The 27,841-nt window shown below is 41.4% G+C and overlaps 2 protein-coding genes across 2 annotated transcripts in view; one reads left to right on the forward strand and one right to left on the reverse strand.

Moving 5' to 3' along the window:
- The window catches only part of JARID2 (jumonji and AT-rich interaction domain containing 2), a 217,727-nt gene extending 202,919 nt beyond the window's left edge, over window positions 1–14,808 (forward strand). The window contains exons 10-18 of the mRNA XM_066624063.1: window positions 282–400; window positions 1,697–1,767; window positions 2,938–3,052; window positions 4,300–4,405; window positions 5,695–5,877; window positions 7,674–7,804; window positions 9,902–10,082; window positions 12,308–12,415; window positions 12,968–14,808. Of these exons, the coding sequence (XP_066480160.1) occupies window positions 282–400; window positions 1,697–1,767; window positions 2,938–3,052; window positions 4,300–4,405; window positions 5,695–5,877; window positions 7,674–7,804; window positions 9,902–10,082; window positions 12,308–12,415; window positions 12,968–13,144 (1,191 nt within the window). The 3' untranslated portion in view covers window positions 13,145–14,808. The remainder of the gene's footprint in view (window positions 1–281; window positions 401–1,696; window positions 1,768–2,937; window positions 3,053–4,299; window positions 4,406–5,694; window positions 5,878–7,673; window positions 7,805–9,901; window positions 10,083–12,307; window positions 12,416–12,967) is intronic.
- Window positions 14,809–17,455: 2,647 nt separating this feature from the next.
- DTNBP1 (dystrobrevin binding protein 1) overlaps window positions 17,456–27,841 on the reverse strand; it is a 71,217-nt gene continuing 60,831 nt past the window's right edge. The window contains exons 8-10 of the mRNA XM_066624880.1: window positions 21,829–21,984; window positions 19,348–19,491; window positions 17,456–17,904 (exon numbers count right to left, since the gene is read on the reverse strand). Of these exons, the coding sequence (XP_066480977.1) occupies window positions 17,657–17,904; window positions 19,348–19,491; window positions 21,829–21,984 (548 nt within the window). The 3' untranslated portion in view covers window positions 17,456–17,656. The remainder of the gene's footprint in view (window positions 17,905–19,347; window positions 19,492–21,828; window positions 21,985–27,841) is intronic.

A 27,841-nucleotide genomic window follows, 5' to 3' on the forward strand; every position in this document is an offset into this window, starting at 1 on the left:
TACTTTCTTAGAAAGCCTTATTATTTACTATCTCTGCTGGGGAATATGGAGAATTATTATTTGTCTTGGAGCTAGATAAGAGAAAGGTAAATAGGAAATAAACATTATTACATTTTGCTTAATTAACGTATTGGTATATTTTGACATGTGTAAAGTCCAGAGTCTAAAGAAAGGGAACTTGTTTAAACTGTTTTATGGAAATTATATTTTGTTGGTGAGGAATACTTGAAAGAGAGCTTTTGGTTCTAATAAAAATCTGTTAAAACCTTCTACTGCTATAGCAAGAGTACTGGAGGCTTGTGGAACAGAAGGATTGCCATGTAGCAGTGCACTGTGGGAAAGTGGATACCAACACCCATGGGAGTGGCTTTCCTGTGGGGAAATCAGAACCGTTTTCAAGGTAACGTTTGGTAATTTAATCTGGAGTTATGTTGGAATTTTGCATTTACTCTGGTCAGTAAAGCAATGGGTTTGAATTGCTTGATTCAGATGCCTTTGCTATCCAGTGTAGTGTTGGTTCACATTGTGGGCAGTGCATTTGTAGTTGCTGTCTGCACTTTCAGGACCCCCATATTAGGACATCCTAGTCCAGTGGTATCAAACATAAGACCTCTGGGCCAGATATGATCCACGGAAGCTCCCCCCCCCCCCGGTAATGGCTCTCCCAATGCCACCATCAGCCACTTTCAACTGCTGAGCTTAACAGTGTCAGTTTGCAAAAGCGGCACTGCAATTATCATGCAGGTTACCCTTTCAGCAGGCCTACTTCTACTGAGGTGTCACTGCTGAAAGGGCTGCTGCCTGATAATTGGGTTCTCCCAGCAGCACCCTTTCAGAAGCATAGCTTCTGCTGAGGCCCTGGGAGGGAAAGACAGAAAGAGGTCTCGGAAGGTGAGAAACAGTGTGGAGGAAGAGGCAGACCAAGAGGGGTGAGAAAGGTAGTCACTGCTGATGTACTGAGAGAGCCCAATTTTCACACAGTCCACCCTTTCAGCAGCACTGCTTCTGCCAAGATGTCACTTTGCAGAGCACCTCTCAGCTGCTGCGCTAAGAACTGATGACAGTGCTGAAAATGAATGGGATAATGGGTCATTTGGTAAACCAAGGGTTTTTTGAAATCTGTTTCTCATGCTATGTGCCCAAATGCACTTTTCCCTTTTTGCTAATCCTGCCTCTTCCTTAGTTTGAGAATATGAGTGACCTAGTGCTTTAACAGCACAGCTGAGCTCCAATAAAGCTATCAGAATATATGTCTTAACCCTAACTTAGCTTGGGTGGAAACAGATGGCTAGGAACCACACAATAGGTGCATAAAAACTGAAAGCATGGTAGCTGTGACTGTAGGAGAAGGCAGTAATCTGTTCCTGCCAAACCTTTCCTTCCTACTTAACTATCCAGCCACAGGAACTTCAGTGCTTATTTATATATATAAATAAGGCAAGGAACAGGTTTAAGGAACAACTTTCTGGGTAGAGTACTACGTGTACTGTCCATTGTCTCCAGAAGTTGAAGATTTACTTTGTTTAAAGGAAGCTGAGAATGTAGGGAAGGGGCCTAGAGGGAGGTAGACCAATGACTCCCTTCCCACTTGGCTACAGTTCTTCCTTACAGTGCAAAATATGTAGCAAGCAGGTAAAAAAACAACAGGTAATTTGGTCTTTGTTTGTTCATCATTTGTTTCACTTGATTTGAGCAGGCACGGGTGGAACCTAACAGTCCTTCCTAATAATACAGGATCCATCCTGCGACATCTTGGTGCTGTGCCAGGTAAGACTATTTTCTCCATGTTTTAACAGACACCTCCATTGTGGAATCCATACGGTGTTGAATAAATCATGTTTTTGCTGCTTCCCAGGAGCCAGCATATATACCTGCTGTTTAAAAATGAATTAATATTCAGTAAGGTTCATATCATGGCAGTATTTATAATCTTGTTGGTGACTCTGCTGCCCATTGAGCCCACAATCTGTTCAGAACAGATGGACATTGTTCTTTCCTAGAGACGCTGAGAAAGGTGTGTTTTCTATGTTACACTCCTAATGTGGAAAGATAGCTCAGCAGTCCTAAGATACAAACAATGAAAGGTGAGACCACGGCAGAGGGGAACTGCAGTCCAGATCATGTACTCCAGGGCACTTATTTCTCCCAATTGTACAATGTTTATTCATCATTATTCATTATGTTCATGTTAATGCTTAATGTCAGTATGGTGAATGATCAGTGCGTGTAACTTCATTATTTGTAAACTCTCAGGAGCAATAGTGTGTCAATAAATGAGCAGGATTTTCTGCGTTCTTCATTAAGGCTCTTTGGTAATTTTCACTTGACAATGACTGGTGGAGACAGACAATTGCTTCTGAGGTTTGAGTTCAAGGTGGTATGATTGAGCTATACTAGTTACCCAGGGTGTTTGCACTCATTTTTGGGTGCCCACTATCATTTCTGGTCCAACTGGTTTTGCAGGTTTTTGGAGCTTTATAAAAGCCTTGTGAGTAGAGAGGCTACTGGGAAGAGTATACTTCAGGCAACCATATCTCTTATATACTACTTGTTTTTTGTTTTGGGGGGGATGTCTTCCAACCACACGTAGCCCTTGTCTAAACATTTGGTGCTCATTTATTATGAATACACACAATGGCTGCAGAAAGTTAAACTTAATTTGAGACCTGGAGCTCTTTGTGCTGGTTTGTTGACACACTGATGCCATGAAAGAATAGAAACAAGGATCAAGATATTTACTATTTAAAAACAGGCAAATTTCAGTGAAATACATTATTCTTATTTTATTTACTTCTGATGGAAAACAAAAGATTTGAAGTTTCAGTTGCCAGACCAAATGACAACTTTTTCTTTTTAAAAAAGAAAATTATCTTTGTTTTCTTTTTAACACAAAGTACATTTTATTAATAATGCTTGTTTCCAACCTTGCTGCTCTAGGAGTGACAATTCCTTGGCTAAATATTGGCATGGTCTTTTCTACCTCATGCTGGTCTCGAGACCAAAATCACCTTCCGTATATTGACTACTTACACACTGGTGCTGATTGCATTTGGTAAGTAAGTTTCAGCTTTGCCCAGAATGCTGTCCAGTGCCTCTACACAATTACAACAAAAAACTACTGTTTTTTGTTGACTTCATAAATGGTAAAAACTGTAAAAAAAAAATACTGTAAGCCTCATATTTGCATGCAATTTCAAGCAAAGAGTCTTAAACAGCATATAGAAAGACTTCTACTGTTGTTAAACTCCATGGAGCAGGGATCCGTAGTTGTGGGCAGACTGAGAAAATGTTCTGTATGTGTCTTTGCCGTTCAGACGCGATGTACAGATGATATCTGTTAAAGAATTGCTTTAGGTTGATCTTATGGCCATTTCATATGTTTCTTCTTTGTCATATGTAAGTTCAGCTCCAGAGTTTAAAATATACATCTGAAGTGTAACATGCAAATGAGGCAAATATGTGTTTGAAGACATGGGTCATGCAGGCACACTGATCAAAGAGCCTGGACTGACTGCTGCACTCTTTATGCTTTTGGTAGAGATGTGTGAAAATTGTTTTATTTTTTGGTGTTATCCAAAAATAAAAATTGCTGAAAGTGGTATGTGTTTTTATTCAAAAATTACATTTTAATCCTTTTTTATCAATTCTAATCACAGTAATATAGGTTGTATACTGTCAGCACACATAACCACAAGCATAAAACACCCCCCAACCCACCCTCATAATACTGGCACAATAGCCAATAACCGATTGGATATGAGCTCAGTGCCAAACCCAGGTTTGCTTATAATGTGTGGAATTACCCTTAATTATGGTTGTGGGATGTAGGAAAGGTTGCAGATCTATAAGGCATTTTGGGTACCAGCAAAAGAGGATAAAAAAAAAAATCACACTGATTATCGTTTCAGAAGGGGCCAGCTCCAGAACATACTCAATTCAAACACAAGTATATTTTACAGTAATGCTCTCTATGCTGCCTAGATGGCAAAATCTTTATCGATCAAATACTTGGTGAATGCTAGTCAGTCTCTCTGCTGTGTTTCACATGTACTGTGAATGAATTTTCACTGTGGTATTTTGAATGCAATAATGGTGATATCTTAAAGATTCTTTTGCAAACTCTTTGTCTTAATCTAAGCAAATTGCTCTTTGCAAGCCTAAGTACTCTTTCTCAAACAATACCGTGAATGAGTTTTAACATCTGATATTTGCTTTCAGCTTTGGACAGCCGCCACAGTGCTGTACATTGCGTGCGATTCAGTAAGTAATAAATATTCTTTTTGTTACCAAAATAAACAGGTATTGCATTCCTGCTGCAGAGGAGAAAAAACTTGACAAAGTGGTACATACCCTGCTGCAAGCCAATGGCACTCCAGGGCTGGAAATGCTTGAAAGTAACGTCATGGTGAGTTGCTTTATGGTTTGTGTCCAGGGGAATCTCAGGCACTTTCTTTTGTGATTTCATGAACAGCAGCACATTATATTGTGTAAGCAAATAACATGGCAGCTATTAAGGTGGAGATGCCAAAATTAGCAAACTGCTGTAGTGTGCACACACATAAAGACTGCAGCTGTTTAAATAAATGGGAACATTATAGTGTGGCAATTCCCTTATTTGAAGGGGAAAGGGAAAAATGATTTTCAGTGTTTATAATTACTATGCAAACTTGATTTTTTGCATCCATGTCTTGCAAACTTGATTTTTCGCATCCATGTCTTCAGCCTTTAAAAAATATACATACATGATTTGGAAATTGGCAAACTTTCTCTCTGGGTAGCTGCTGCCACCTGAACCAGTAAGCCAGACATTAGTTCTATTTTCTGCACTTGCCTCTGCCACACACCCATATTAGGGGAAGCCAAACTTAGCTCTGATAAGTGTTAGTGGAATTGAGGGAACTAGGCTATTCCTCCTCACTCTGCTGGTTGTCCAGACTGCAACACAGGAGTCCTACATGCCCCGAGGCAACATATGTGCTGTATGGAGACATGCCAGCCCATTCAAGTTGCCCTTCTTCATGCCAGCCCATTCAAGTTGTCTTCTTCCCTAAGATCCTAAACCTCTAGTAGAGCTGCTATATCTTAGCTTTTAAATCAGACATTTAAGAGAAATCATTTTAGGTACACACGCTCCCCACCTTACAGACATCTGACTTATGGTCGTCCGTGTTACAGACAGCTGTATCAGCACTTTCACACAGGTACAGTATGTCCTTTGCTGGTGCTTCCATGAAGGTGCCAATAGCCCTGGGCTGGCAAAAACTGGCTGTTCTGACCTGTGTCAGTTTCAAGTTACAACTGGACCCCTGGAATCTAAACTCTCCTTAAGTAGGGGACTTGGGACACAATCGTATCCAACTTTTCAGGGCTGATGCAGCCATACCAACAGGATGTGCACTGTATCCTGCGGTGGAGGGGCAGTCATGGGGTCCTCTTCAAGGTAAGGTAATGTTTGTTCCCTTACCTCAGGGGCTGCACTGCAGCTGCATCGGTGCCAGAGAGTTGGATAGGATGGGGCTGTTAGTGTACTTAGCAGAAGTAGTAAACCTGACGTGGTGGATTTCAGTTTCTTCTTGCTGTGAAATACTTTGATACAGTGTCTGTTGCATTTTCTCTTCAGCCAGTGGTGAAGATAGAGTGCATGGGATTGGTTAGAAGCATTTTCACATTTCTCCCTCCTTTGTCTCTCCTTAGATCTCCCCAGAGGTGTTGTGCAAAGAGGGGATCAAGGTGCATCGTACTGTACAACAGAGTGGGCAGTTTGTTGTCTGCTTTCCAGGATCTTTTGTGTCTAAAGTGTGCTGCGGCTACAACGTCTCTGAAACTGTGCACTTTGCTACCACCCAGTGGACAAGCATGGGTTTTAAAACTGCCAAGGTAGGAATATTTTTATGAAATAATAATAATAATTCAGAAATGGAAACGCAGAGTATTGTGGTCAGTGGGGTAAGTATAATTAACTTTTTGTAGTATTAAAAAATGTCTGTTTCATAGGAAGGGAATCCAAATTATGCCTTATCTTCCAAACTACTAAGTCAAAACTTGTCTAACTAGGGGATTTTTGCTTAGCTTTTCCATTGTAGTCCTGCTGGTGTCTGCTGCGCTTCAATTTTCAATTCCGCTTATGTTTTTTCAGCTGCTGCTGATTTTACTTTTAAGAGTTTAGTAAACATTTTATTGCTGTTGTATTGTTTTTGTTTGATATTCTGTGTTATTATAATGTGTATTGTTCCGTTGTTTTAATGCATGTCATGTATCTTTGTAAGCCCTTTGAAGACCCCAAATATTGGGGAGAAAGGCAAAATATGCTATGAATAACGAAATAAAATATAAGTAATACTGGCCCACTTCACCATTACCACCAAGTTACCTTTTATTTAGCACCAACATTGTGCTAGGGACTATGAGCCCAATCCTATGGGCTCTAGGTGCTGGCGTCGGGTGTCATAAATGTGCTGTGAAGCATGTTTGCAGTACCCAGAGTGTAATGAGGCCAGCCCTGTGCTACTCAGCGCTGAGCCCAGTGCCAGACGGATGCCGCCCAGAGCAAGAAGAGCTCCGGGCGGAGGTAAGATCTTTCAGAGCGGGGGGGGGGGCATTTTGGGGCGGGGGAGGAGTTGGGGTGGGAGGGGGGGATTCACAGAACCTCTTGCTCTGCTGTATCCTATCCTCCATATCAGACTGAAAAGGCCAACATGGTGAAGTACCATTGTGGGGCCTGGGGCTTTCTCCAGTGGAAGGAGACAAAAGTCCCCTTCCCCCGAAGGAGACCCTCGGCAGCCTCAGCAGTGCCACTGGATACAGCACTACCCATTTTGGCGCCACTGCACCCGGCAGCGCCGCCGGGGGTATGATTGGGCTGTATAACCTAATATGAAAGTGTTAATGGTCCCTGTTCATTGTATTAAGCTTAATGACAAGAAAACACATAAAGGAAGGGCTTGGTAAAGGAGGAGTGATGAAGAGGTGACAGTGTCTATTAGAGTTAATGCGAGAGAATACAGAGAGAGTAGATACGATTCTGTACCTCCCTCCGTATCAATTCAAGGACTTGGTGTAACCCAAGGAAGCTAATTCGCAGTAAGACCAAAACACCCAAAAGGAAATACTTTTTCACTACAACCCTGAAGAATTCACAACAAGATGCAGCGAGTCTATTAATTTGGTTAGCTTTTTACAAAGATTAGCAAAATCCACAGAGACTAGGACTTATTAGGAGCCTCCATCTTTTGGGACAGTCCACTTGTGGTTATTAATACGGGGGGAAGAAAAAGGAGTAGTTATCACCTTTATGCCCATCTTAAGAATTTCCCAGAACATCTGACTGGCTGCTTTTGGGAATGGAGCGCTGGACTAGCTGGACGTTTGGTCTGTTCCAGCAAGATAGTTCTTTATTCTTAGCCTACTGAAAGAAAGGAATACTAGAACATCATCACTTCCACTACAGTGTGCTTTGCATAGCTTGCTTTGAGTTTTCAAGCTGTGTCTGGTGTCCCCATTTAACCTAAAACATGCTTGAGAAGTCTTCGTTTGTTTGTGTTTCTCATATAAACTTTTGGACAGGAAATCTTATCCCAAGGCCGCTGCGTTTATAGTGTCAAACTTTTCTTTCCAAATGACTTCTCTCATAATATGTCAGCAGAGGACTAACATTTTGGAATTTGTTGATTCAGGAAATGAAACGGCGACATATACCTAAGCCATTTTCAATGGAAAAGCTGCTTTATCAGATTGCAACAGCAGAAGCGAAAAAAGAAAATGGGTCTGCTCTGAGTACAATATCGGCACTTCTAGGCGAGCTCAGGTAACTAGCGGAGGTTCACTATGTTTTAACTCTTTTTCCTCACAAAGCTTTAGGATCAAATTTACAGGAGTGTTATGAGAAATCCAAGACCAGTGGGCTGCAGCTGCTGAGCCAGCCAACCTGCTTGAACATTGCCACCCTTGGGACAAGAAACTCCTGTGACTGACATGCTGTCTGTGCCTGTGACCAGTGCAAAGAACCCTTCTAGCATCGTACTACTTTTTCCTTTTTTCAGCAGTGAGAGCTGATATTTCTCCTTACACTTGATGATCCTCAGATCTTAAAACTACTTAAAGCACCATCTCTTATTCTCCAGTGTGCTTTTGAAATGTTTTGTTGGTTGTAGCAAGGCACTTCTACGCTTTAATGTCTCTCCTTCTGTAGTATGAAGAGAACCACACAGCTTTCTCTTACTAGAGGCATTGAAGGTTTTTAATGCTTCCCCCCCACTGAAGGCAGATTTGAAAGGAGGGGGAAGGTGCCATTATTTGTAACGCAATGCTCTTCTCTTTTGTTCTCTTACCTTGTAGCATTACTGCGTACAGTTCAAGTGTGAGACAGCCGGGTAGTGCTGGTCGGTAAAACATCGAGTAGATCAACAGATCCATAGAAAATCTGAGGACTGGAATCTACAAATTGTATTTAACAAATTAATATGTTGATTTTTAAAGAATGGTTAAACTTTTCTTCCACTGTGGGTTTGCACTCAGAGTGGAAGATTTGTGTGACACATTGGAGACCTCCACGTGGAGCCTCTTCCTTAATGGGCAATTGTTGCATCCACATGTCCTCTTTTTCCTGGAAAGGAGAAAATTTTGCAAATGCAGACAGGGCTAGTAATTTTTCTATTCATCCATCTGAGTGATTCTCAGACTTGTTCAAATGCAGATTGTTTCCCCTGAGAGAAGGAGATCCTCAGAGAAAACATTGGGAGGATCTTTCTCTCACTGAAACTTGACCTTTGTTGCTTGGCATACTTCATTTTGAAAGTACTAATGTCAACATTCATCACTTGCTGGGTGCTGACACCTTTCCTGCAAGTGGACCTCATGTTTATTTACCTCTCCCTCCTCTCTGTTCGGTGTTTCCTCCATTTTGTTTATTTCAGCTTTTTCTTTTAAGTTCTGTAGAAAGTCAGTCTTGTTCATGTGTGGAGGGAGAGGCTACTATGGGACATGGACTTTGTTCCAGTTCTGCCTGAATCCTCCTGCTGTATTCAGAGGGTTTGCTTATCCTCTGATAAAAATGGCTCTTGTTTCTCTACCCCTCCTCCCTGCAGTTTCCAATTGGCAACCATGTTTGCTTCAACATCTGGCCCTATGGGCTGATCCAGCGACATCATGGAGACCTCTTACAGGGAGAACTCTGCTCTCTCTAGTTCTGAAACTAGATTTTGGCTATAGTGCGCATTGTCAAAGTCTTGCAGCTAGCTACCAATATCATGGCGTCACTGTCTTGTAATGCAGCAGTTCCCAAACTCTCTGGGAGTTCAAGAATTGCTGTAAGTCTTTGCAGGGGAGGGGGGAATATATTGATTATCGTGCACTGCCAGGGCTTTCTTGAGCATTTGTACACATACCTGAGTTTGTGCTGGCCTCCGAGGGGGTGTGCAGGGAGCCCTGTGGATGCCTCCACAGGGCTCCCCAAGCCTCGTAAAATCTAAAATTAAAGATCACGACTCACTTCTGGTTTTCAATCATGAAACCAAAAGTGGGTCGCAATCTTTATTTTTAGATTTTTCAAGGCTTGGAGAACCCTGCAGTGGCATTGCAGAGCTCCCAGCACCCCTCCCCCCAGAGTCCAGCACAAGCTCAAGTAAGTGTAAAAATGCCCAAGAAAGCCCAGGCAGCGGCATAATTGTCCTGATCACGTAACTGCATTCCCCCCTCTACGTTCCTTAAAAGGGCACAGACATAGCTTCTCTGGTGGCACCCCAGTTGGATGACCTATGTTGTAATGTATTCAGGTATTGACACTAACGCAGTCAGCAGTTGTATTTAAGATTTCAAGTGCATGTAGAAAAAGGCCTGCTGGGTGCAGCTTCTTGACATGCATCATCACAGGTTGCTGTTTTCTAACTCTTTCTAATGTTCACAGGGATACAGAACTAAGGCAGCGGCGGCAGCTATACGAGGCAGGCCTCCATTCTTCAGCCCGCTATGGGAGTCATGATAGCAGCAGCTCCTCAGTGGATGGGAAGAAAAAGCCTCGAAAGTGGCAGTTGGAGACATCTGAGAGGAGGTGTCAGATTTGTCAGCACCTGTGTTATTTGTCCATGGTGAGGGAAATCTCTACCCTGGGGTCTGCTGAGCACTCTCTGAATAACACCTAATTGTTTGATTTTTGCTATATTATGTTTGTTCCATAGCTGCATGGTAACATCTTATCAGAACATCACATGTGTTTTAGTTAAGTATAGGTTAAAAAGCATTGGTGAATGGGTTGCTTAGGAGTGCCACTATAATCACTGAATAATGTTTAGATTAGGATGCTTTTTAGGCCAGTGCTGGGATGTGAAACCAAATAAAAGAACATGCTTCTCAAGTTGTTTATGATAGCTGTTTTCCAACTTTAGAGTTTGAGGGAACCCACTCTGCCAAACAACCCCAATTGTAAATGCAGTTAATTGGGGTATACTGAGGGTGTATATTCAGTTCTGTGGAATACTGGTCAGGCCAGTTGGGTATTAGATATTGCCCTGTTTGAAATGACCAACAGTATCAACTAAAACATGCCCAGCAAACTGCTGCAACTTCACATTTCCAGGGAAGCTTGTCTTCCATTGCTGATCTTGTCTGTGAGGAAATCCAGAATTACCTGGAACAGTTTGAACACCATTATGGTAGCATGTGGTATCAGTGGTAAAGCAGACCTTGTGCTGCTACATTAATAGGATCTTTGCCTTCTCAAAGCACGTTCAGAAGCATCTAGAGCTTTTGAATCTGGCAACTGCTGCTCACCTCTCTTTTCATGAAGATGGCCAAGCGAGTTGTTTCATTTGAAACAATGAAATGATATTTCATTTCATTTTTAATATGGCCACAGTGTTCTAGTTTCAAGGCATGATTTCTTGAGAACTATGGAAAAGAAACTTATAGTTTAAATAGAAAAGCATTTATGAGCACAGTCACAGACATATTGGACCAAGCATCTCCTAGTGACTCGAAAGGAGTTCCCTAAAGCAATTCAGCTGTAGGTCCTAAAAGAGTATAGGTAGGTTACTTTCACTAATCCTACAAACCAGCATTTCCTAAAGTGTTGGGACACATGATGCAGTGCATAGCTCCCAGGAGTTATTGGTGACATCATTGCCAGTTACTTCCAAGTTCAGAGACATCACACATGCTGCTTCAAACAGCAGTAATGAGGTCAGGGTTGGTGGGAAGGCTTTCCCCAGCATGGGCTTTTTGTACACTGAGCTCTTCCTGCGCTGTAGAGCCTTTAACTGCTGTTTGGAGTGCTGAAGCATGGTCTCCCTGCCAGGCAAGCGGGCAGCCCATGATGCCCCAGCAGGTGCCTCACGAAGCCCCAGGGCTTCGCGACACAGTTTTGTGGAACCACTGCTATAAGCTATTTGTGATTTGGTACTATATTCTAAAGTTCATAAATTATTAATATCTGGAAGTTTTTCCCAGGTACCCCAAAGTTGGTGTTGTTTTTTTTTACACAATTGGGTAGAAATTAGATTCAGTCATAAATGGAGCCCACTTTAAATGGTTTCACATAGTAGCTCAGCAGTTTTACATCTTTTTCATCCCACAATGCATTGACAAGGCACTAAAATTGTCAAGGTACACCATCAGTTTTTTGACAATTGACAAGGCATACCATGATGCTGGTGGGGGGCTCACATCTCTCAGTGGCCATATTAATAAATGACCCTCCCCAAAATCCTACAGTACCATCCTGCAGACCATTTGCAGCACACCAATGTGCTATGGACACTGGTTGAAAATCGCTGCAGTAGCTGTAAACATCTGATAAGCATATCATTTACAAATCATGCACATTTTTCCACACCAGACTGCTATTTTATAGGGGTTTTTTTTTAAGGTAGTCACATGGAGAAAATTTCCTCAGTGGTGAGCCACTAGACATTAGCAGCACATCATATGGCAACCAACATCTACCACATGACAGTGTTGCCTTAATATTTGTAACAGTCCTCAGCTTCAGTTGAAAGATTGACTTGGGCTGAGCTTTAGATGAAAGAGCTTGAAAATTAACATTTGTTAAGACTTGATTCTAAAGATGTTAGACCATTAAAGTATACTGTTGACATAATGAATATGCCAACTGTCTCACAGTCATTATTACCTTAATAATAATTAGAATCAAGCATTCACAAAACAAAGTAACACCAATGATGTTACCAAAGTAACACCAATGTTACCTGTATTCTGTGACTTAAAAGTGACTTTGCTTAGGTGTGCTGATTTTTAAGAAAAACCAGTCCCTGCTCTCTACATTTTCTTAACTTGTATGTTTTTTTAATTTTGGCAGGTTGTACAGGAGAATGAAAATGTTGTCTTCTGCCTGGAATGTGCCCTGCGGCATGTAGAAAAACAGAAGTCTTGTCGGGGACTGAAATTAATGTATCGTTATGATGAGGTCTGCATAGTCGTTTTTGATCTTAGTTATTAATGCCAGATAGCTTGTAGTTTAGTGATGACAGAATTGGACACTACTTAATTTTTTTTCCAGCTCTATTGGAATTTCATGTATATTTTATTTCTAACAATTTTATATCCTAAGTTTAGTTAGATATCTTGCCTTAATTCCCTTAATCAGGATCAGTTAAACTTAGGATGCAACCTAAGTGCCTATAGGCACTTTATATCCCTTTGTTCTTGCATGAAGTGGCCTCATTAATCTGCCAACAAAATGATGTACCTTGATGTCACTTTACTATGAAAAGTGTGTAGATGTTTCAGTAATATTGCCTGTGATTTGTATATGTTACGTGTATACGTATATGTATATATGTATTCCCTTTTAAAAATATAAATCTAGAAAACAAATGTTAAATTCTAGGTGATACCCATGGCCATTGTAACCTGGCCCTGAATTGCCCTTCTCCATTAAGTTGCCTGGTATCTGAGGTTTGTTCTTTAAAGAGCAGAAAAAATAATAATTTTACTTATCTTTCTCCTTCTCAAACAGGAACAAATAATCAGTTTAGTCAATCAAATCTGTGGAAAAGTATCTGGTAAAAATGGCACCATTGAGAACTGTATCAGCAAGCCTACACCAAAAAGAGGACCTCGGAAGAGAGCAACAGTCGATGTGCCGTCGTCAAGACTTTCATCCTCCAGTTCATCCAAAAGTGCTTCAAGTTAATCCTGAAGATGCCAACACACTCTCCTCCTTGTCAATTTTATATATATATTTTGTAATTATTATATCATAGTTTGGAGTACTTGCTGTAGAATACAAGCTGTCTTTGCACTAGCTCTAAAGAAGATTTTCTTCTGGTTTTAGAGAACTAATTTTGTTTTAGCATTAAACTGTTGAATTTTTTTTTTCTTGGATAGTTAGATACAGCAGTCAGGTTTATTTTTTTAAACTGCTGTACATTCACTATTTTAAAACCGGCAAGGGACTGATGAAATTCGTTTTGTATTTGTCCCACTGGCCGAAAACAAAAAGCCTTTTTTGCTTTTTCGGTAACTGTGAAAGAGGCTTTTAAACCCTTTTTTGGATAGGTTGAAGTTTTGCGTGTTTTATAATTTTTTCTCCAGTCATGTCAGCAGATTTTTTTCTAGAGAGAAAAGGGATAGGAGACAAAACTTGAAAGAAATTGCTATACTTGTATTCTGTAACAGGCAGGATGAGTTTTGTACCTTTTTAAATTGGAGAATAATACACACTTTTCTTTGAGAGGTTATGGCAGCTGAAGATGGACTTAGTTTTCTAACTATAGGCAAAATGGGAGATTTGGAGAAAATGTTCTCTGTTACCAGCACTTCACTATGCATCTGTTCGAGGAGGAGAAGAAAGAGAAGAAAAAGACTGTCTGCCTTGAGGAGTCATGTGAGCGAAAAACTGTGCCTGATTTCATTAGGAAATCCATTCTGTTATTTTTTGGTGCTGTTGGCTACTTTATCAAAAACCCTTCAATAGCATCCTTTAAAAAATGATTGAAGCCATAAGTGCTTCTTGTCATAGACGTGCAATCTTTAACATTCCATTTCCATTCCACTGCTGTTTTTCATACCTTTTTCACAGTCAGCATTAATTTTGTTTTGTTATATGATCACATTTAGAGCCACTAGCAGGTTTGCATATTTCTTTTGAATGTGAAAATGTATTTGCTCTCATCTTGTCTACTTTTTTTCTTCTTCATGTTGTAACAAAACAAAAAAAGAACCTTTTTTGTACATAAGCCTGTAAATTGTTTTAAATACTTGAGCCTTTTCTTGGGAGGGTGGGGAAGGGTGAAAAAAAGACAAGATGAAGAAAAGCCTTACGTTTCACTTTCTTCATCGGTTGGATTGGATGCTTACAGGGTTTTTCTTGTAACATTTATAAGTGCTGCTTACATCACTGAACAACAACAAAATAATAATGGAGTAGTTGTTGCCCTTTTCCAGTTGTGTGTACAGTATGTGTGGAATAAAAAAGGGAAAATGTTTTCACAAACTCTTTGGTTTCATAATTGAATTCAACCAGACCGTAGAGCTACCCATATTGCACTGAGCTTGCCAGTGGTGACTGTCAGGAAAGTCTTATAAAATACATATTGTTGGTTGTTGCAGAAGACTGAACTGTTTTGGAATATTTAACAATAACATACAGAGTCAAGTGTTTTCCAATGTGGTTGTCCAGTTTTTATGGCCTTGCTGTGTACTTTTTCCTTCTTGACAGTAAACTTCTGACTATGGCTTACAGTTTGACATTTAATTTATTAGCGCTGCTCTGCTCTCTTTCCTTGTAAGGAAAGACTTCATGTTTATTGCCAGTTTTTGTTTACTTTTCAGGTTTGTAATACAAGGTTTAATAAAAAAACACTTTTTTGATGCTTTGTCTTTCTTCTAAGAGAGTAGAGAGTAAGTAGGATTAAATTAGGACCATAGAGGCTACTGAAAGTTGCAACTTATGTAGTAGTGTAAACTTTCATTTTATATATCTTCATTAGCCCAGCAGAGGAAAAATAAAGCCTTGAACCAGTCCATTAAGTTGGCTCTAGATATCTCATATGGGAGCAGACAGGCACTTCTGCTCAGGTATATGTGAATTACTGCCAACACCCCTCTTCAGCAGTAGCTTCAGTGTGGTAGAAGGGGCAGGAAAACTGTTCTGTGAGCAAACACAGATTGCTGTTCTCCAGGTCCAATCTATTATGGAGATAGATTTCAGAGACTGAGTCTAGACAGCTAGTCTGAATTATGATTGGTTGAAAATTGATAGTGTTCTTCTCCCTGCCCTTCTTCTTCCAGGTAAAGAAGCTCCTAGTCAGAATATGCTTAATAGACCGCTAGATTCAGTGGTAAGAGATGGAAAATATGGTTACCTTTAGTTTGAGAACTATACAGGAACAAGTAATCCAACAACCCACCTGGACAACAGTGGGGCAAGAAGTATGTTTGACCTTATTCTATACCAGGGGTGTCCAAACATTTTGGCAGGAGGGCCACATCATCTCCCTAACACTGTGTTGGGGGTCAGGGAAAAAAATTAATTTGCATTTAAAATTTGAATAAATTTACATAAATGTATATATTAGATATGAAACTTATATGAATGAATGAAGGTGGTGCAGTAGTTCAAGGCACATAAGAGGCCTTGCACAAAGCAAGCTCAGCCATTCCTTTGCTGCTGCTGTGTCACAGATGTGAAACAGCAAGTAGTGGAGGGAGCCCTGTCCCACAGCTCATGTAAGTGGTCCAACAGTCGTCCTCATGCTGAGAGCAGTTGTGTTGGGCCAGCATTGACTCCAGCAAGTCTCCAGAGGGCCAGAGGCTCATTGGAGACTGGGGGCTCCCTGCGGGCTGGATTGGAAGTCCCTGAGGGCTGCAAGTGGCCCACGGTCCAGGGTTTGGGCACCCCTTCAGTCCACAAATGAAGAGATGGGTGGAGAATTGTACCACACTAAGCTCTGCCCTGTCACTGCAGTCAAATTCATGAATGAGCAAGGGTAGCACATTTTTTATATGTGGACTAAATGTATGAACAATGCTGTAGTCCAGGGGGGTCCCAAGACCCCCTTTTTTTTCCTGGCCCCTGACACAGTGTCAGAGATGATGTGGCCCTCCTGCTGAAAAGTTTGGACACCCTTGCTATAGTTCTAAAGTTAGTGCAGGTGAAGTCTCATTATTTGTGTAGGTTCTGTTCCCAGAACTCATATGGACTCACTATCACAAATTAAAAAAACAAAGGCCCTTTGCTCATTGGATTTCAAAACAACCCTGCTGGCCTTTGTGATATTAAGACAACAATCTGTATCTCTCCAGGCACTTAAGAAAGGATTATCTTTCTTGTGTTCAGGGGGAAGGGGGGGAAATTGGAGAATGATTGATGGCTTGTCAGCAGGCTGCCTTCTCTCTATTGCAGGGGCGCCCAAACCCCAGCCCGGGGGCCACTTGCGGCCCCTCAATGCAGCCCTCAGAAAGCCCCCAGTCTCCAATGAGCCTCTGGCCCTCCGGAGATTTGTTGAAGCCCGCACTGGCCCAATGCAACTTCTCTCAGCTTGAGGGTGACTGTTTGACCTCTCATGTGATCTGAGAGCTCCCTCTGCTTGCTGTTTCACATCTGTGATGCAGTGGCAGCAGCAAAGGAAAGGCCAGCCTTGCTTTGTGCAAGGCCTTTTATAGGCACTGAGCTATTGCAAGACCTTCATTCATTCTTTCAAGTTCATCTTTAATATATTCATTTATGTAAACTTATGTAAATTTATTCAAATTTTAAATGTAAATTAATTCTTTCCCCCCCCAGCCCCCATCAGAGTGCTGATGTGGCCCTCCTGCCAAAAACTTTGGACACCCCTGCTCTATTGTAAAGGACTGTGTTCCTTTAACTTAAAGGGCCCTCTCATTGTGTTGAGAAAAATCTCAACAGTAAGAAAAGCATTTAAAGGGATGCATTTTTCCCCTTCTCCAGGGATCAGCACGTTCCTTCTCATTTGCAGTGGCTATTCATGTATAAAAAATCCATGTATAACCTGTACATGTATAATTCTTAAAAGTGCCACTGGTATCTATTTATGGTCAAGATGTTGAAGGATGATGTGTTAATTTTCAAACTGTGAAAGGCACCAAGCTAATACTGGAAGAATAACAAGTCACTGTATCTTTTTGTTAACTCTTTAAATGGAAACTGCCCCCATAAATAGGACAAAAGAATAAAAAACATGGAAATCAGTTTATTCTTTCAGTAAAAGCTAAACCAGAAATGCAGGGACATCTAATTATGGAATTAATGTGGTATTGCAATTCATTTCCTAGCACAGGTGCTGCACCCCTCTCTATATAGTTCAGTGCAACCCCTCACTTTTTGCCTATCATTTGGTCAGGACACTGGAGGCAATAAGGGGTGTTCCATTGGGAGTATAAAGTAGCAGACGTGGCAGTCTTTAGCCATAGCAACCGACAGGCACATTGTAAGAACAACCATGGCTCCTGTATTTCTACATTCCAATGGAGAGCTTCAAAATAAACCTTCAAGACTTTATTGCTAAATGGTGTGCTTCAATAAATTTTATAAAAATCAGTATTTCATATGTGTCAAACTCAAAATTTATATATGGTAATTTTTCCATGATAGATGATCATAGCAACACAGGCAAGCTCATTCAATCATTTCTTTACTCATTCATTCTAGTGTCCCAATTCCTCTAGAGCACAGTAATAAGATTCAGATGGTTTGTGAATCACTCTCATCACTAACATCAGAAGGGCCCTTCATTTCTGTAGCTACAGCAACAAGGGCAGTGTCCACTTGCACATCTTCCTCATCTGATTGGATCACAGGTGACTCTCCTTCACTGACATCCTGGTTGGCAGAATCAGTCCAGGCTGATGTTGAAGAAAGTTTCTCTCGTAACTCTGACTGTGTGGGAACTTGAAGACTGATTTCATTTTGACAGGTGCTAGAGTCTGGACCTTCAAAATATTGCAAGAAAAAAAGTGTTTACTTTTATTCTCCCACAACAGGCTTCCTAGCAAACAAATCTCTATGTTGGCAGTATAGGTATTTGTTATAAAACCAAATCCTAATATATGGGATCCTATTTTACTGGCAAAATCTGCTAACATTCTCTTGCATTTCTTTTAAAAACAAAGGATGACATAAGAACATTCAAGCATTTGACTGCATGCTCCAGAAGGGGCAATGTTTTGCAAGATAAAATAAGCTCCCTTATCCCAAACAGACCCCACACTGCTTCCCAGCTCCATGGGACACAGTAATAGCCATTTCGGCACCACAACAAACCTGGGCACTGGGAAGCATAGGATTGGGCTGCCCAAATAGTGCAAGAGCAACCAGAAATAAATGATCAAGAACACAAGAAGCCTTTCATCTCCCAGCCCAACTGCTTATAAAGACATTCTTCACATAGAACAGTTAACACCCCCCCCCCCAAAAAAAATTGGTATAGAGAATGATAGTGCCTCAGAGGGACTTATTATTAAGTACTCAAATTCCCTGCATGCACCAATGACAGAATTTGGACAGAGGAGGCTATGATAAAAGAGCTGGAAATGATTAAAGAAGCTAAGTCATCCTGTAATAAAACGGACAGGCCTCGTCTTTTCAGCAATCACAGGAAACTATTGGTGATTAAGGGCAGCAGAAAGCAGGATGGCTGACCACATTCTGAAAACCCAAAGAACCACTACCAGTCACTGTGGACCATACTGGCCTAAAAGGACCAATGATCTTGCTTGGTACAAGGCTGCATCATCTGTACCTAACTAAAGTGCAAAATTAAGAACAAGAAATAGTTTTGTCTGTTTCTCACTGCTAGGTGAAATAGTTGCAGACTCACTTCTATTAGAGACTTGAAAAAGAATACAAGTAACCATTGCCATTTCTGTCTGCATTATAGCTTGGTATTTTCAGAATTTCATGAAAACAGATGAGTCAATCTATACCCAATCAGCCAGTGGATTAAAAAACAATTATTTCAAGTAAAACACTAAGAAAAAAAATCAATTATAGTGTCTGCATTTTTTTTTACCCATTCAGCTGCTTATGCCACCTGAATTGCAAGCAAGCAGAACCTCTATTTTTCTTATAACAGACATGGCTTGAATGTTGCTTTTCTGAGAAGAAAAAAAAGAGCAATCATCTGACTTCTGAGATTGAGATATTTCTTTATATTTATTCTTGTAAGCTTTCTACTGGACCCAATACCAAAGTCCATGAGATTCCATTCTGAATCTCATTACACTAATCTGCTGAGACTACTTTCATGGTATGTGGTATATTGTGATTTAAATAGATAATTTAGGTCAATCTTTGTTCTTGGTGATTTAAGATCACTGCTGTCCTATTTTTGTACTGGCACAACTAGACCAGGAATATCACAACTCATTTTCTACCTGTCATGGGAGATGGCATAGTACTGTCCTCTCCTCCTGAATTAAGAAAGACATCTAAGGCTTCTTGGTCAGACATATCCACAAGGTCCATTTGTTCCAACATGTCTACATTCACTTCCATAGAGGACATGCTTCCTATCGGCTCTGCAATCAGAAAAAGATAAATGAGTGAACTCCCATCAAGGTAAAAGACTTTCAATTTTACCTTCATGATCACATTCCAGACTGCACTCATGGTTGCTAAACCGATTATGAATGGAGTGTAAGAGAATATAGTATTATGCACTTTGTGAATAAGCAGCCTTTGATTTTCTGCAAAAAGCTAATATTTTTAGTCCTTAATATATCAGTACCCAAAAGCTTGGCTCAACTTGAGGGTGTTATTAACGGATCTACTAGAGACTTTAGTATTGTATTGTATTGGCAACCTTCAGTTTAAACCATATCTATAAGAGCATCTCCTCCCCATCTTTCCTGATGAGTTTTTTTTATTTCATGAAACTTTTAGAAGACGCTATCGTCCCATTCCCCAAGTGAAGCTGGCAGGTTCTACTAAAGTTCCAAAGATTGCAGAAGGCCTTTGTACATGCAGGGCAAGCACTATTATCACAGTGACACTACCTATTCCAATAAATTTGCTACTGGAATCAGGGCTCTTGGATTCCTGAAGTCAACAGAATCTAGAACCTTAAACCAAATTTATTCCAGAGTGAAATGAAGTTTTTGCATCTCTCAACAGCTAACAAGCAAGTCTTAGGATAAGGCTGCATTTTCCTCCTGATCCATAAATTTCAATTAATTGAGGAACATGGCGACATATGAGGTGCCTATTCGTATGGAGTGAGCAGCAGCTGCAAAATGCAACAGCCCTTCCCCCTTAAAATTATTTAAAATTAATGACATTTTTATTGCTGCTGCAGCCATTCTATTCCCAGCTGTACTGCTTCACTGTCATTCCAGCAGCCTGGACACAGAATATTCAACTACACTGTTAAAGCTAGGAAGGTTTCAATGCTCATAGCTTGGGTGGCTTGCTCCTGGGCATGTAATGCCACTCTGAGCTTCCTGAAGAGAGAGCAGGACAAATATATTGAAGAAATTAAAGTATTGCCAAATCCAGCTCGGGAAACAGCAAATACAAAACTCTGCTCTCGTCATCCATTAAGAGAAAGTGATGTGCCACCAGACTATGGCAGGAAGATGAAAGTACCGCAGGCACTCGCCTATAAGTCAATCTCACAGATAAGTCGTAACCTAAGTGTTGCCTAAGAAATGTACAGTCCCTAATTTATTAAAAACTGCTCTCTCATAGATCATAAGATACATTTTTATTCATTAACTTTTAAAATTGTATTCTTCACAACCTTTTTGGAAACACTATCAGAGTAAGGCCACAATCCCATCCACACTTTCCTGAGAGTAAGCACCACTGACTTTAATGGGACTTGCTTCTGAGTAGACAAGCCTAGGATTGGGGTCTAAGTGCACTGGAGAACCATTAATCAAATTCTCCTTTAAGGTGCCTGGTGCCTTAAGCCAGAGGCTGTACACAGGATACATACCATATAACACATAACTGGGAGTGTGCAAATTCACAGCAGAGAGACAAGCAACAAGGAATCACTGACCAACTGCAGCTGCACATAGCCCGATTTACTCAGAAGTAGACCCTTGCAGGAGGACAGGTAGCAGTGCCTCTTGTGGGGTTCCCAGCAGCTGCACCTCCTGCCCACCTGTGCCCAGTCGGTCCCCCCATTGCACTGGGAACTGGAGGAGCACTTGAGGAGGCAGGGTGGTGGTGGGGCCGTCAGCTGGCCCCGCATGCCCCCACACCCTTGAGGAGCCCGCCGCATGCACTACCCACTGCAGTCCTGCTGCCCGCGAGGGCAGAGAGTGGGGGCTGACACTGCTACCACCAGACCAATGGAGGGCAGGGAGAGTGCAGAGAGTGCCCTATGCTGCCCACTCCCTGCCAGGTGCTCCCTGGCGCAGGGCAGCAAGCCTCCATCCCTGCCCGCTGCAGCTGCATGCTTGGGAGTGGGCAGCGCAGGGCACTCCCTGCTCTCCGTTGATTTGGCGGCAGCAGCAGCAGCCAGGATGGCCCCGTTCCGCTGCCTCCCCCGCGGGTGGCAGGATTATGGCGGGGAGTGCCTAGGGGAGGCTCCAAGGGGGTGCGGCAGAGCACCAGCCGACCAACTGCCCTGCACTCCCTGCCTCCTCCGGCTCCCAGTGCAATGGAGGACCGGCCAGGCGCAGGTGGATAGAAGGCACAGCTGCCAGCAACCCCCCCCCCCAAGGCTCAGAGGAGGTGCAGCTGCCCTTCCTGCTACAGAAAGTCGTCCCCCCCCGACCCAGGTGTAGATAGCACTCTCACCCCCTCCGTCTGCCTGGGTGACTGCGGAGGTAAGGTGAGGGGGTAATTCACCTGGGATTTCGGGGCCCAAATTTCTCGCTGTATAGACTAGTATCGACGATACTTGCCGCGCCTTTCAGCTATTTGCAGATAACCTGTGGAGAGGTATTGCTCCATATCCTGCTGGAAAGCTTCTTCAAAGAATTTCTGCCGCTCCTTTAGCTTCAACTGCTGTGTGTGCTCCATCTCCAATACCTTCTGTGCATGCTCTGCATCTAGTTCAGCTACAGACAGGAAAGAAAGCATGAGGCCTTCTTTAAGCTGGAAACATTAGTTTCAGTGCTTTCAGAATTGTTTACATGAAATGTTCCCCCCTTCTAATAAAGTAATCTCTTGAAGAAGTTAATGAAAAATCATTACCAGGTTAATACCACAAAGTAAAGAATCAATCCATAGCAGTTACATTTTACAAAGCAAGTTCCTCCAGCATCTAAGACCAATAAGTTTTGTCCATGAAGCAGAACTATGAACTATAGGTGCTCAGGGCTGGATCCTAACCTTTTCTGGCGCAAGGCTCCATTTGGGTCACGCAGCAACTCACAGCTCCTTATCTGAATGGAAGAGGTGCACTCTTGGAGAGGAAGGACTCCTTCCAAGGACACAACTCTCTCCTTCCATTCATGGAGTGCTGTAGCATGAAACACTGTGATCCAGCTCTTCACATACAGCCTCATAGGAAATGAGAGCATATGCATCCTGTCAATGGCTGGATTTAGAGGTGTATCAGAAATTAGGAAGTCCCCATTTTGTTTGTGAAAATGAAGCTGAGAAGCCAACGTAAGTACTTACTCTTTGCTGAATGTGCTCTAGCATTCACTACCACCAAAACCAACCAAGCAGGCAATTGATGCATGTCCCACAGAGTGAGCAATTGTTTGCTCCACTCTGCAAGAGACAGAAATACAATTCCACCTTTTCATGATAAAAGGCCAGCAGCTATGACTGCCTGCAAACATCTTTTGTCTCCAAGATTGCCTGACGCTTTTGAGTTTTATATTCAGGTTTCTTTCAACCCCAAATAGACTAAGCAGCTAAACAACAAATGGAGTTTATGTAATGTTTTACCAAAATATCCCCAACTCCCAGGTAGCATTTTGTGCTTCAACTATTACTGTGTAAAGCAGGGGTGCCCAAACCCTGACCTAGGGGCCATTTATGGCCCTCGGGGACTCCCGTTCTGGCCCTCAGGGAGCCTTCAGTCTCCAATGAGTCTCTGGCCCACTACAACTCCTCTCAGCACGAGTGCTGACTGTTCGACCTCTCACATGAGCTACAGGCCAAGGGCTCCCTCTGCTGCTTGCTGTTTCTCCTATGAGAAGTAGCAACGGCAGTGAAGGAAAGGCCAACCTTGCATTGTGTGGCCCTCCTGCCAAAACGTTTGGACACCGCTGGTGTAAAGGATCAGAAGGCACAGCTACACTTCCTCTGTTATTACATGAATAGCTATTGGTGGCACAACTACCAGAGACTACACGAGCATGGCTCTCATGTAAGAAGCCTGCAGTGTCGCCAACGGGGGTTGAGGACTGGACAGGAAACACCCTTCATTCATGCCTTTCTCACGAGGGTTTGTGAAGACAAACTACTTAACTGCATTTCCTTCCTTAGTTTCTGGTGCACTGCATTTTATAGCCAAAGCAGCATAAAGAAAAAAAAGTAAAAATGCTTTCAAAATATTGTTGCACACATGAAAAAGCAATTCACTAAGACTTTTTATTATCTAAAAACCTTTCAAAACAGCATGTGTGTATTATGCTCATTTGTAGAAAACCAAAATTGTAATGAAGATTATATGATCTGAATAAAAATTGGTTATCAACTGGCAAACTGGGACAATGTTCAACTCTGGTCTTTAAAATAGAAACTCACCATCAAATTATTTTCACTATGCAGACAAGGAACAGGACAAGTTGATAAATTCCATTTTTTTTTTTTTGAGCTGCTGCCATAACATTGCACTAGGCAACTTTCCAATCCCTGGAAGCATTTTTCTTTAATAAACATAAAGAAGCTGTTCAAATCTGCCCAGGGAACTCACTTTGGAAAAACAACTCTAGTGACTAGCCAAATACACACACAGTTGCTGGGCCTGCAAATATTATAGTGGAAGAGCATTGTTATGCCTAAGATAGGACATAGCCAATGATGCAATTTTATATACCAGTGGTTCCCAAACTTACTGGGGTCACAGTGCCCCTGTATCCTCCTCTTCTCAGCTCAGCTGGGCACAGAAATCTCACGAGATATTGCGAGATCCAAGATGGCAGTGCCAAGATTTGGGTGCTGCCACCATGGTTTTCATAAGGGTTTGTGAGATCCAAGATGGTGGCACCTGGAAGAGCTGGTAGGAGAGACGACCAGGGCATCCTGCAGTACTTCTGTGAGTGCATTGGGCACCACAGCACACAGTTTGGGAACCACTGCTATATTCACTTTCCTCATTGAACACAATGAGACTGACTTCCAAACAGACTTGCATAGAGTTGCTCTGTAATTTGTGCAACTTATTAAATACACTGGACTTTTCCTTCAATCAGTGGCATCGCTAGGGGGTGCAGACTACAGCAGGTGAGACCGTCAGGGGTTGACACCACTAGTGGTCAAATTGTGAGAGTCTTGGGATTTTTGAATTCTCACACACTTAGCACCAGGACCCACTTTTAAGAATGAAAATCTGTCAGGACCCACCGGAAGTGACATCATCAAGCAGGACATCATCATCATGCAGCAGAACATCATCAGGTAGGAAAATTTTTAGCAATCCTAGGCTGCAATCCTACCCAAACTTACATAGGAGTAAGCCCCATTTACTATCATTGTTAAAAGCATATACAGAGTATCCTGTTCAATGAACAGGTCTATAACATTTCCCCAAATGTAGTCACATACCATGGTAGCATCAAGTCTAATATATTAAAAATAAAATATTTTTATTAAAAATAATATATATATATAATTATATAAAATTATAAATTATAATTATAATTTCTATATTCTATCAAAAGTTATAGCCAAATAACCAGAAAAGGAAAACACAACTGCATCATGTAATAAAATGTGAATTCTCTTAACTCAAAACTTACCAACGAGATTGATTCTTCCAAGAGCCAATGAGGTGTTCTTATGACATAGCAGCAAGGAACCAATAAGGTGTTATCTCTCATTTCATGCATAGCACAAATACTAGAACTCTTATTCAGTTGTGTGAGTGTCATTAAGTTGGCCACTGGTTTATTTGTTGGGTGTTACTGATTTATTGGGTTACCTGTGCTGTTATGTATTTTAAAAGTAAGTAAATAAGTATATAAAGTTGATGGGGACAACCCCAACCCTAGTGATGCCACTGCACTTGGGCTGTGCATATGATAGTGTAATTTATTCTGTACAGACTGGTACAGGAGGAGGTCCATCATGGGGATGACGCAACGAGCTCTTGCTTCAGGTGACGCAAACCTAGTGACTCCAGTACTGAAAAGGTTGCAAGAATCCTTTCAATGGAATACTTCCACTTCCTCTTATCTTAGATTGTCTGAGCACAATCCAGAAATTCGGCCTACACCTTTCAAGGCACTGGAAGGGGCTATACATGCTGCCCAGACACTCTGCGAGTCCCTCTGACCACCTTTCTGTTTATCTGTTGTAACAAGATCATCAATTTAATCCCACAGCAGAAGAAAGGAGCATCAGAACAGAGTGGAAAAATAGGAGTGAGAAGCCTGGCACTTTCTCGTCCATTCCCTCCTCTGCATAGACAGGCAAACAGATATGGGATCTTTATGGCTCGGTTTGGCCATATCACACACTGAACAGCATTATTTGACAACTGCTGCAGTGTTTGGAGCACTCTTGGAGAACTCGGTTACAGGTGCTTATAAGATCTGTCTGTTGGTGAGGGGTTAATGACCTAATGTCCTGGTTTCAGCACTGCCTAGTGACTAGGTTTTAGGCAGTTTGTTGAAGTACAGTACGTTCATGTTGCCATCCTGGTAACAGTGACCTTGGGGAAACTGTGTCCAGGCTGCTGGCTCTCTTACTCTCTAAACATTCACACTTTAAAAAAAAAACATACATGGAAAGGAAACTCAACAACAATAATTTCAATCCCTAACAAAACAATCTCATTGGGATGACTTCATGCAAATAGTTGACTCACCTAATTCTCCAACCAACCAGCTCTACCCAATCATATCTATCAAACAGCAACATTTCTTTACAGGTCACAATAACCTCTGGAAATCGTTCAAAAGTATTTGTTTCAAGTTATAAATGTTTTTATGTTAGTGGTACATATATGAGAGTACCTCAAATTTATCACCCTGCCCACAAAGATTGTAAAATTCAATACTGGTACCTTCCTAACTTTGCTATTCTGGATGTGTCTAAGCATACATGTTCAAGCATCAAGAGTCCTAGAAAAATGCTGAGAAGTAAGACTAGATGAATTGTATCTGCTTCAGATCTTAATGATTTTATCAATCAGGGATATTGCTTAGGGTTGCATCATTCCAAATAATTATACAACTGTAGAACTGAACTGCTCCCACTTTTTAAAACAAAAAAGGATGTGCTAAACATGCTTTCCAATATTCTTTCATAGAATCAACTGTAAAAAAAACCTGTTTAAAACAGGGTGGTTACGGTCAGTAAACCTGCCTATGTAAACCACCCTGAGTCTACGAGTGCCAACTCTATGAGTAAGGTGGCATATAAATACTATAATAAATAAACTGTTTATATTACCCTTGTTTCTTGAAGTCAATACCCACAAAGAATATAAACAGAAATTTAAATATGACACAGCTTTAACACAGCTTTCCCTTGAACTTAGCTGTAACAACCAATAAAAAGCACCATTTCTTACTGACAGCAGTACACCTAGCATCCTACCATATTATTGCTCAGTTGTTTTTGTTTCACATACAGCTACCAAAAAGTCTCTTCATAGTAACTATATCAGCTCCATGGGAACTCGTGCCTTGCCCCACTTCCCTTTTACTTACCTAAAATCAGCAACTTCAATACATTTTTGAGGTCGCTGCAGCCTGCAAACCATCAGAATTATTAACACCAGAGTGCATGCCAGGAGCCATTCTGCTCCAAGCATTTAATCTGGGGGGAAAATAGCTGAAGGAAACACAATGTTCCAAACTCACTTCCGAAAATGTTACGATGAAGTTGAGTAAAAACTGTTTTGCTTAACTTTTCAAAAGGTTAGAAATGCTTAGAGCATGCATGTAAGAACAGCAAAGATTAAAAAACTAGTGTATAATATGCAATAATTGTCCTCATAAATTCAAAACAATATAAGACTACATGAACATTATTTAATCTATACCAGTAATAAATTAATGATCCAGTGCTATATTTAAATCAGAGCTGTTTCCATGAATTCTACTCAGTGTTGGAAGAATAGCAACAAAAAAGCACCTAACTTTAGAGTCTGTGTTAAGGATACAGCTGGTCTACAAATGCATGTTTCAGCAGCTGCTACCTGCCCCGTATGACCTCACAGATATTTTTATTGTTAAACACCAAATGCCCAAAGAGATTCTGTAATACTAAACAGGCCTGCAGGATTTGAGACTTCCTTCCACCAAATTAAAGTCTTATTCAGCTGAGATTGAAGCTAACAAATCCAGTTTTGAAAAGAACGGAAAGAGCTGCTCCTGCCTTAAGGTGGAACATTGTTTTGTGAGAAGAGATGCATTAAAGAGCTTTGCGAAAGGTGTGCAGCAGCCCCTACAATGCTAGGTCTTCAACATCCACTACGCTCCTCCACAGGAACACTCTGCCTATGGATAAAACATGAGGGGAATATGTGCAAGTGCACAGCTTCAGTCAGGACCACCTGTGGGACTACACACAATTTAACGTACGACCCACAGGCTCTCCCTTTTTTTTTTTCAGCTGGTTGCAGACCTGTATGGGAATACAATGGGCTAAGGTTCGTCTCTTGTCAACAGGTCTGGGAGCACATTTTTCCTGAGAATACCAACTGACCTTGAGAAACTTGGTTTTTTGGTCTTTGTCATTAACTCTTCTGAGGGAATTTGATGTGGTGTTCAATGTCTATATCATGCT

The sequence above is a fragment of the Tiliqua scincoides genome, chromosome 4, assembly GCF_035046505.1.
Source record: "Tiliqua scincoides isolate rTilSci1 chromosome 4, rTilSci1.hap2, whole genome shotgun sequence".
Classification (NCBI taxonomy): domain Eukaryota; kingdom Metazoa; phylum Chordata; class Lepidosauria; order Squamata; family Scincidae; genus Tiliqua; species Tiliqua scincoides.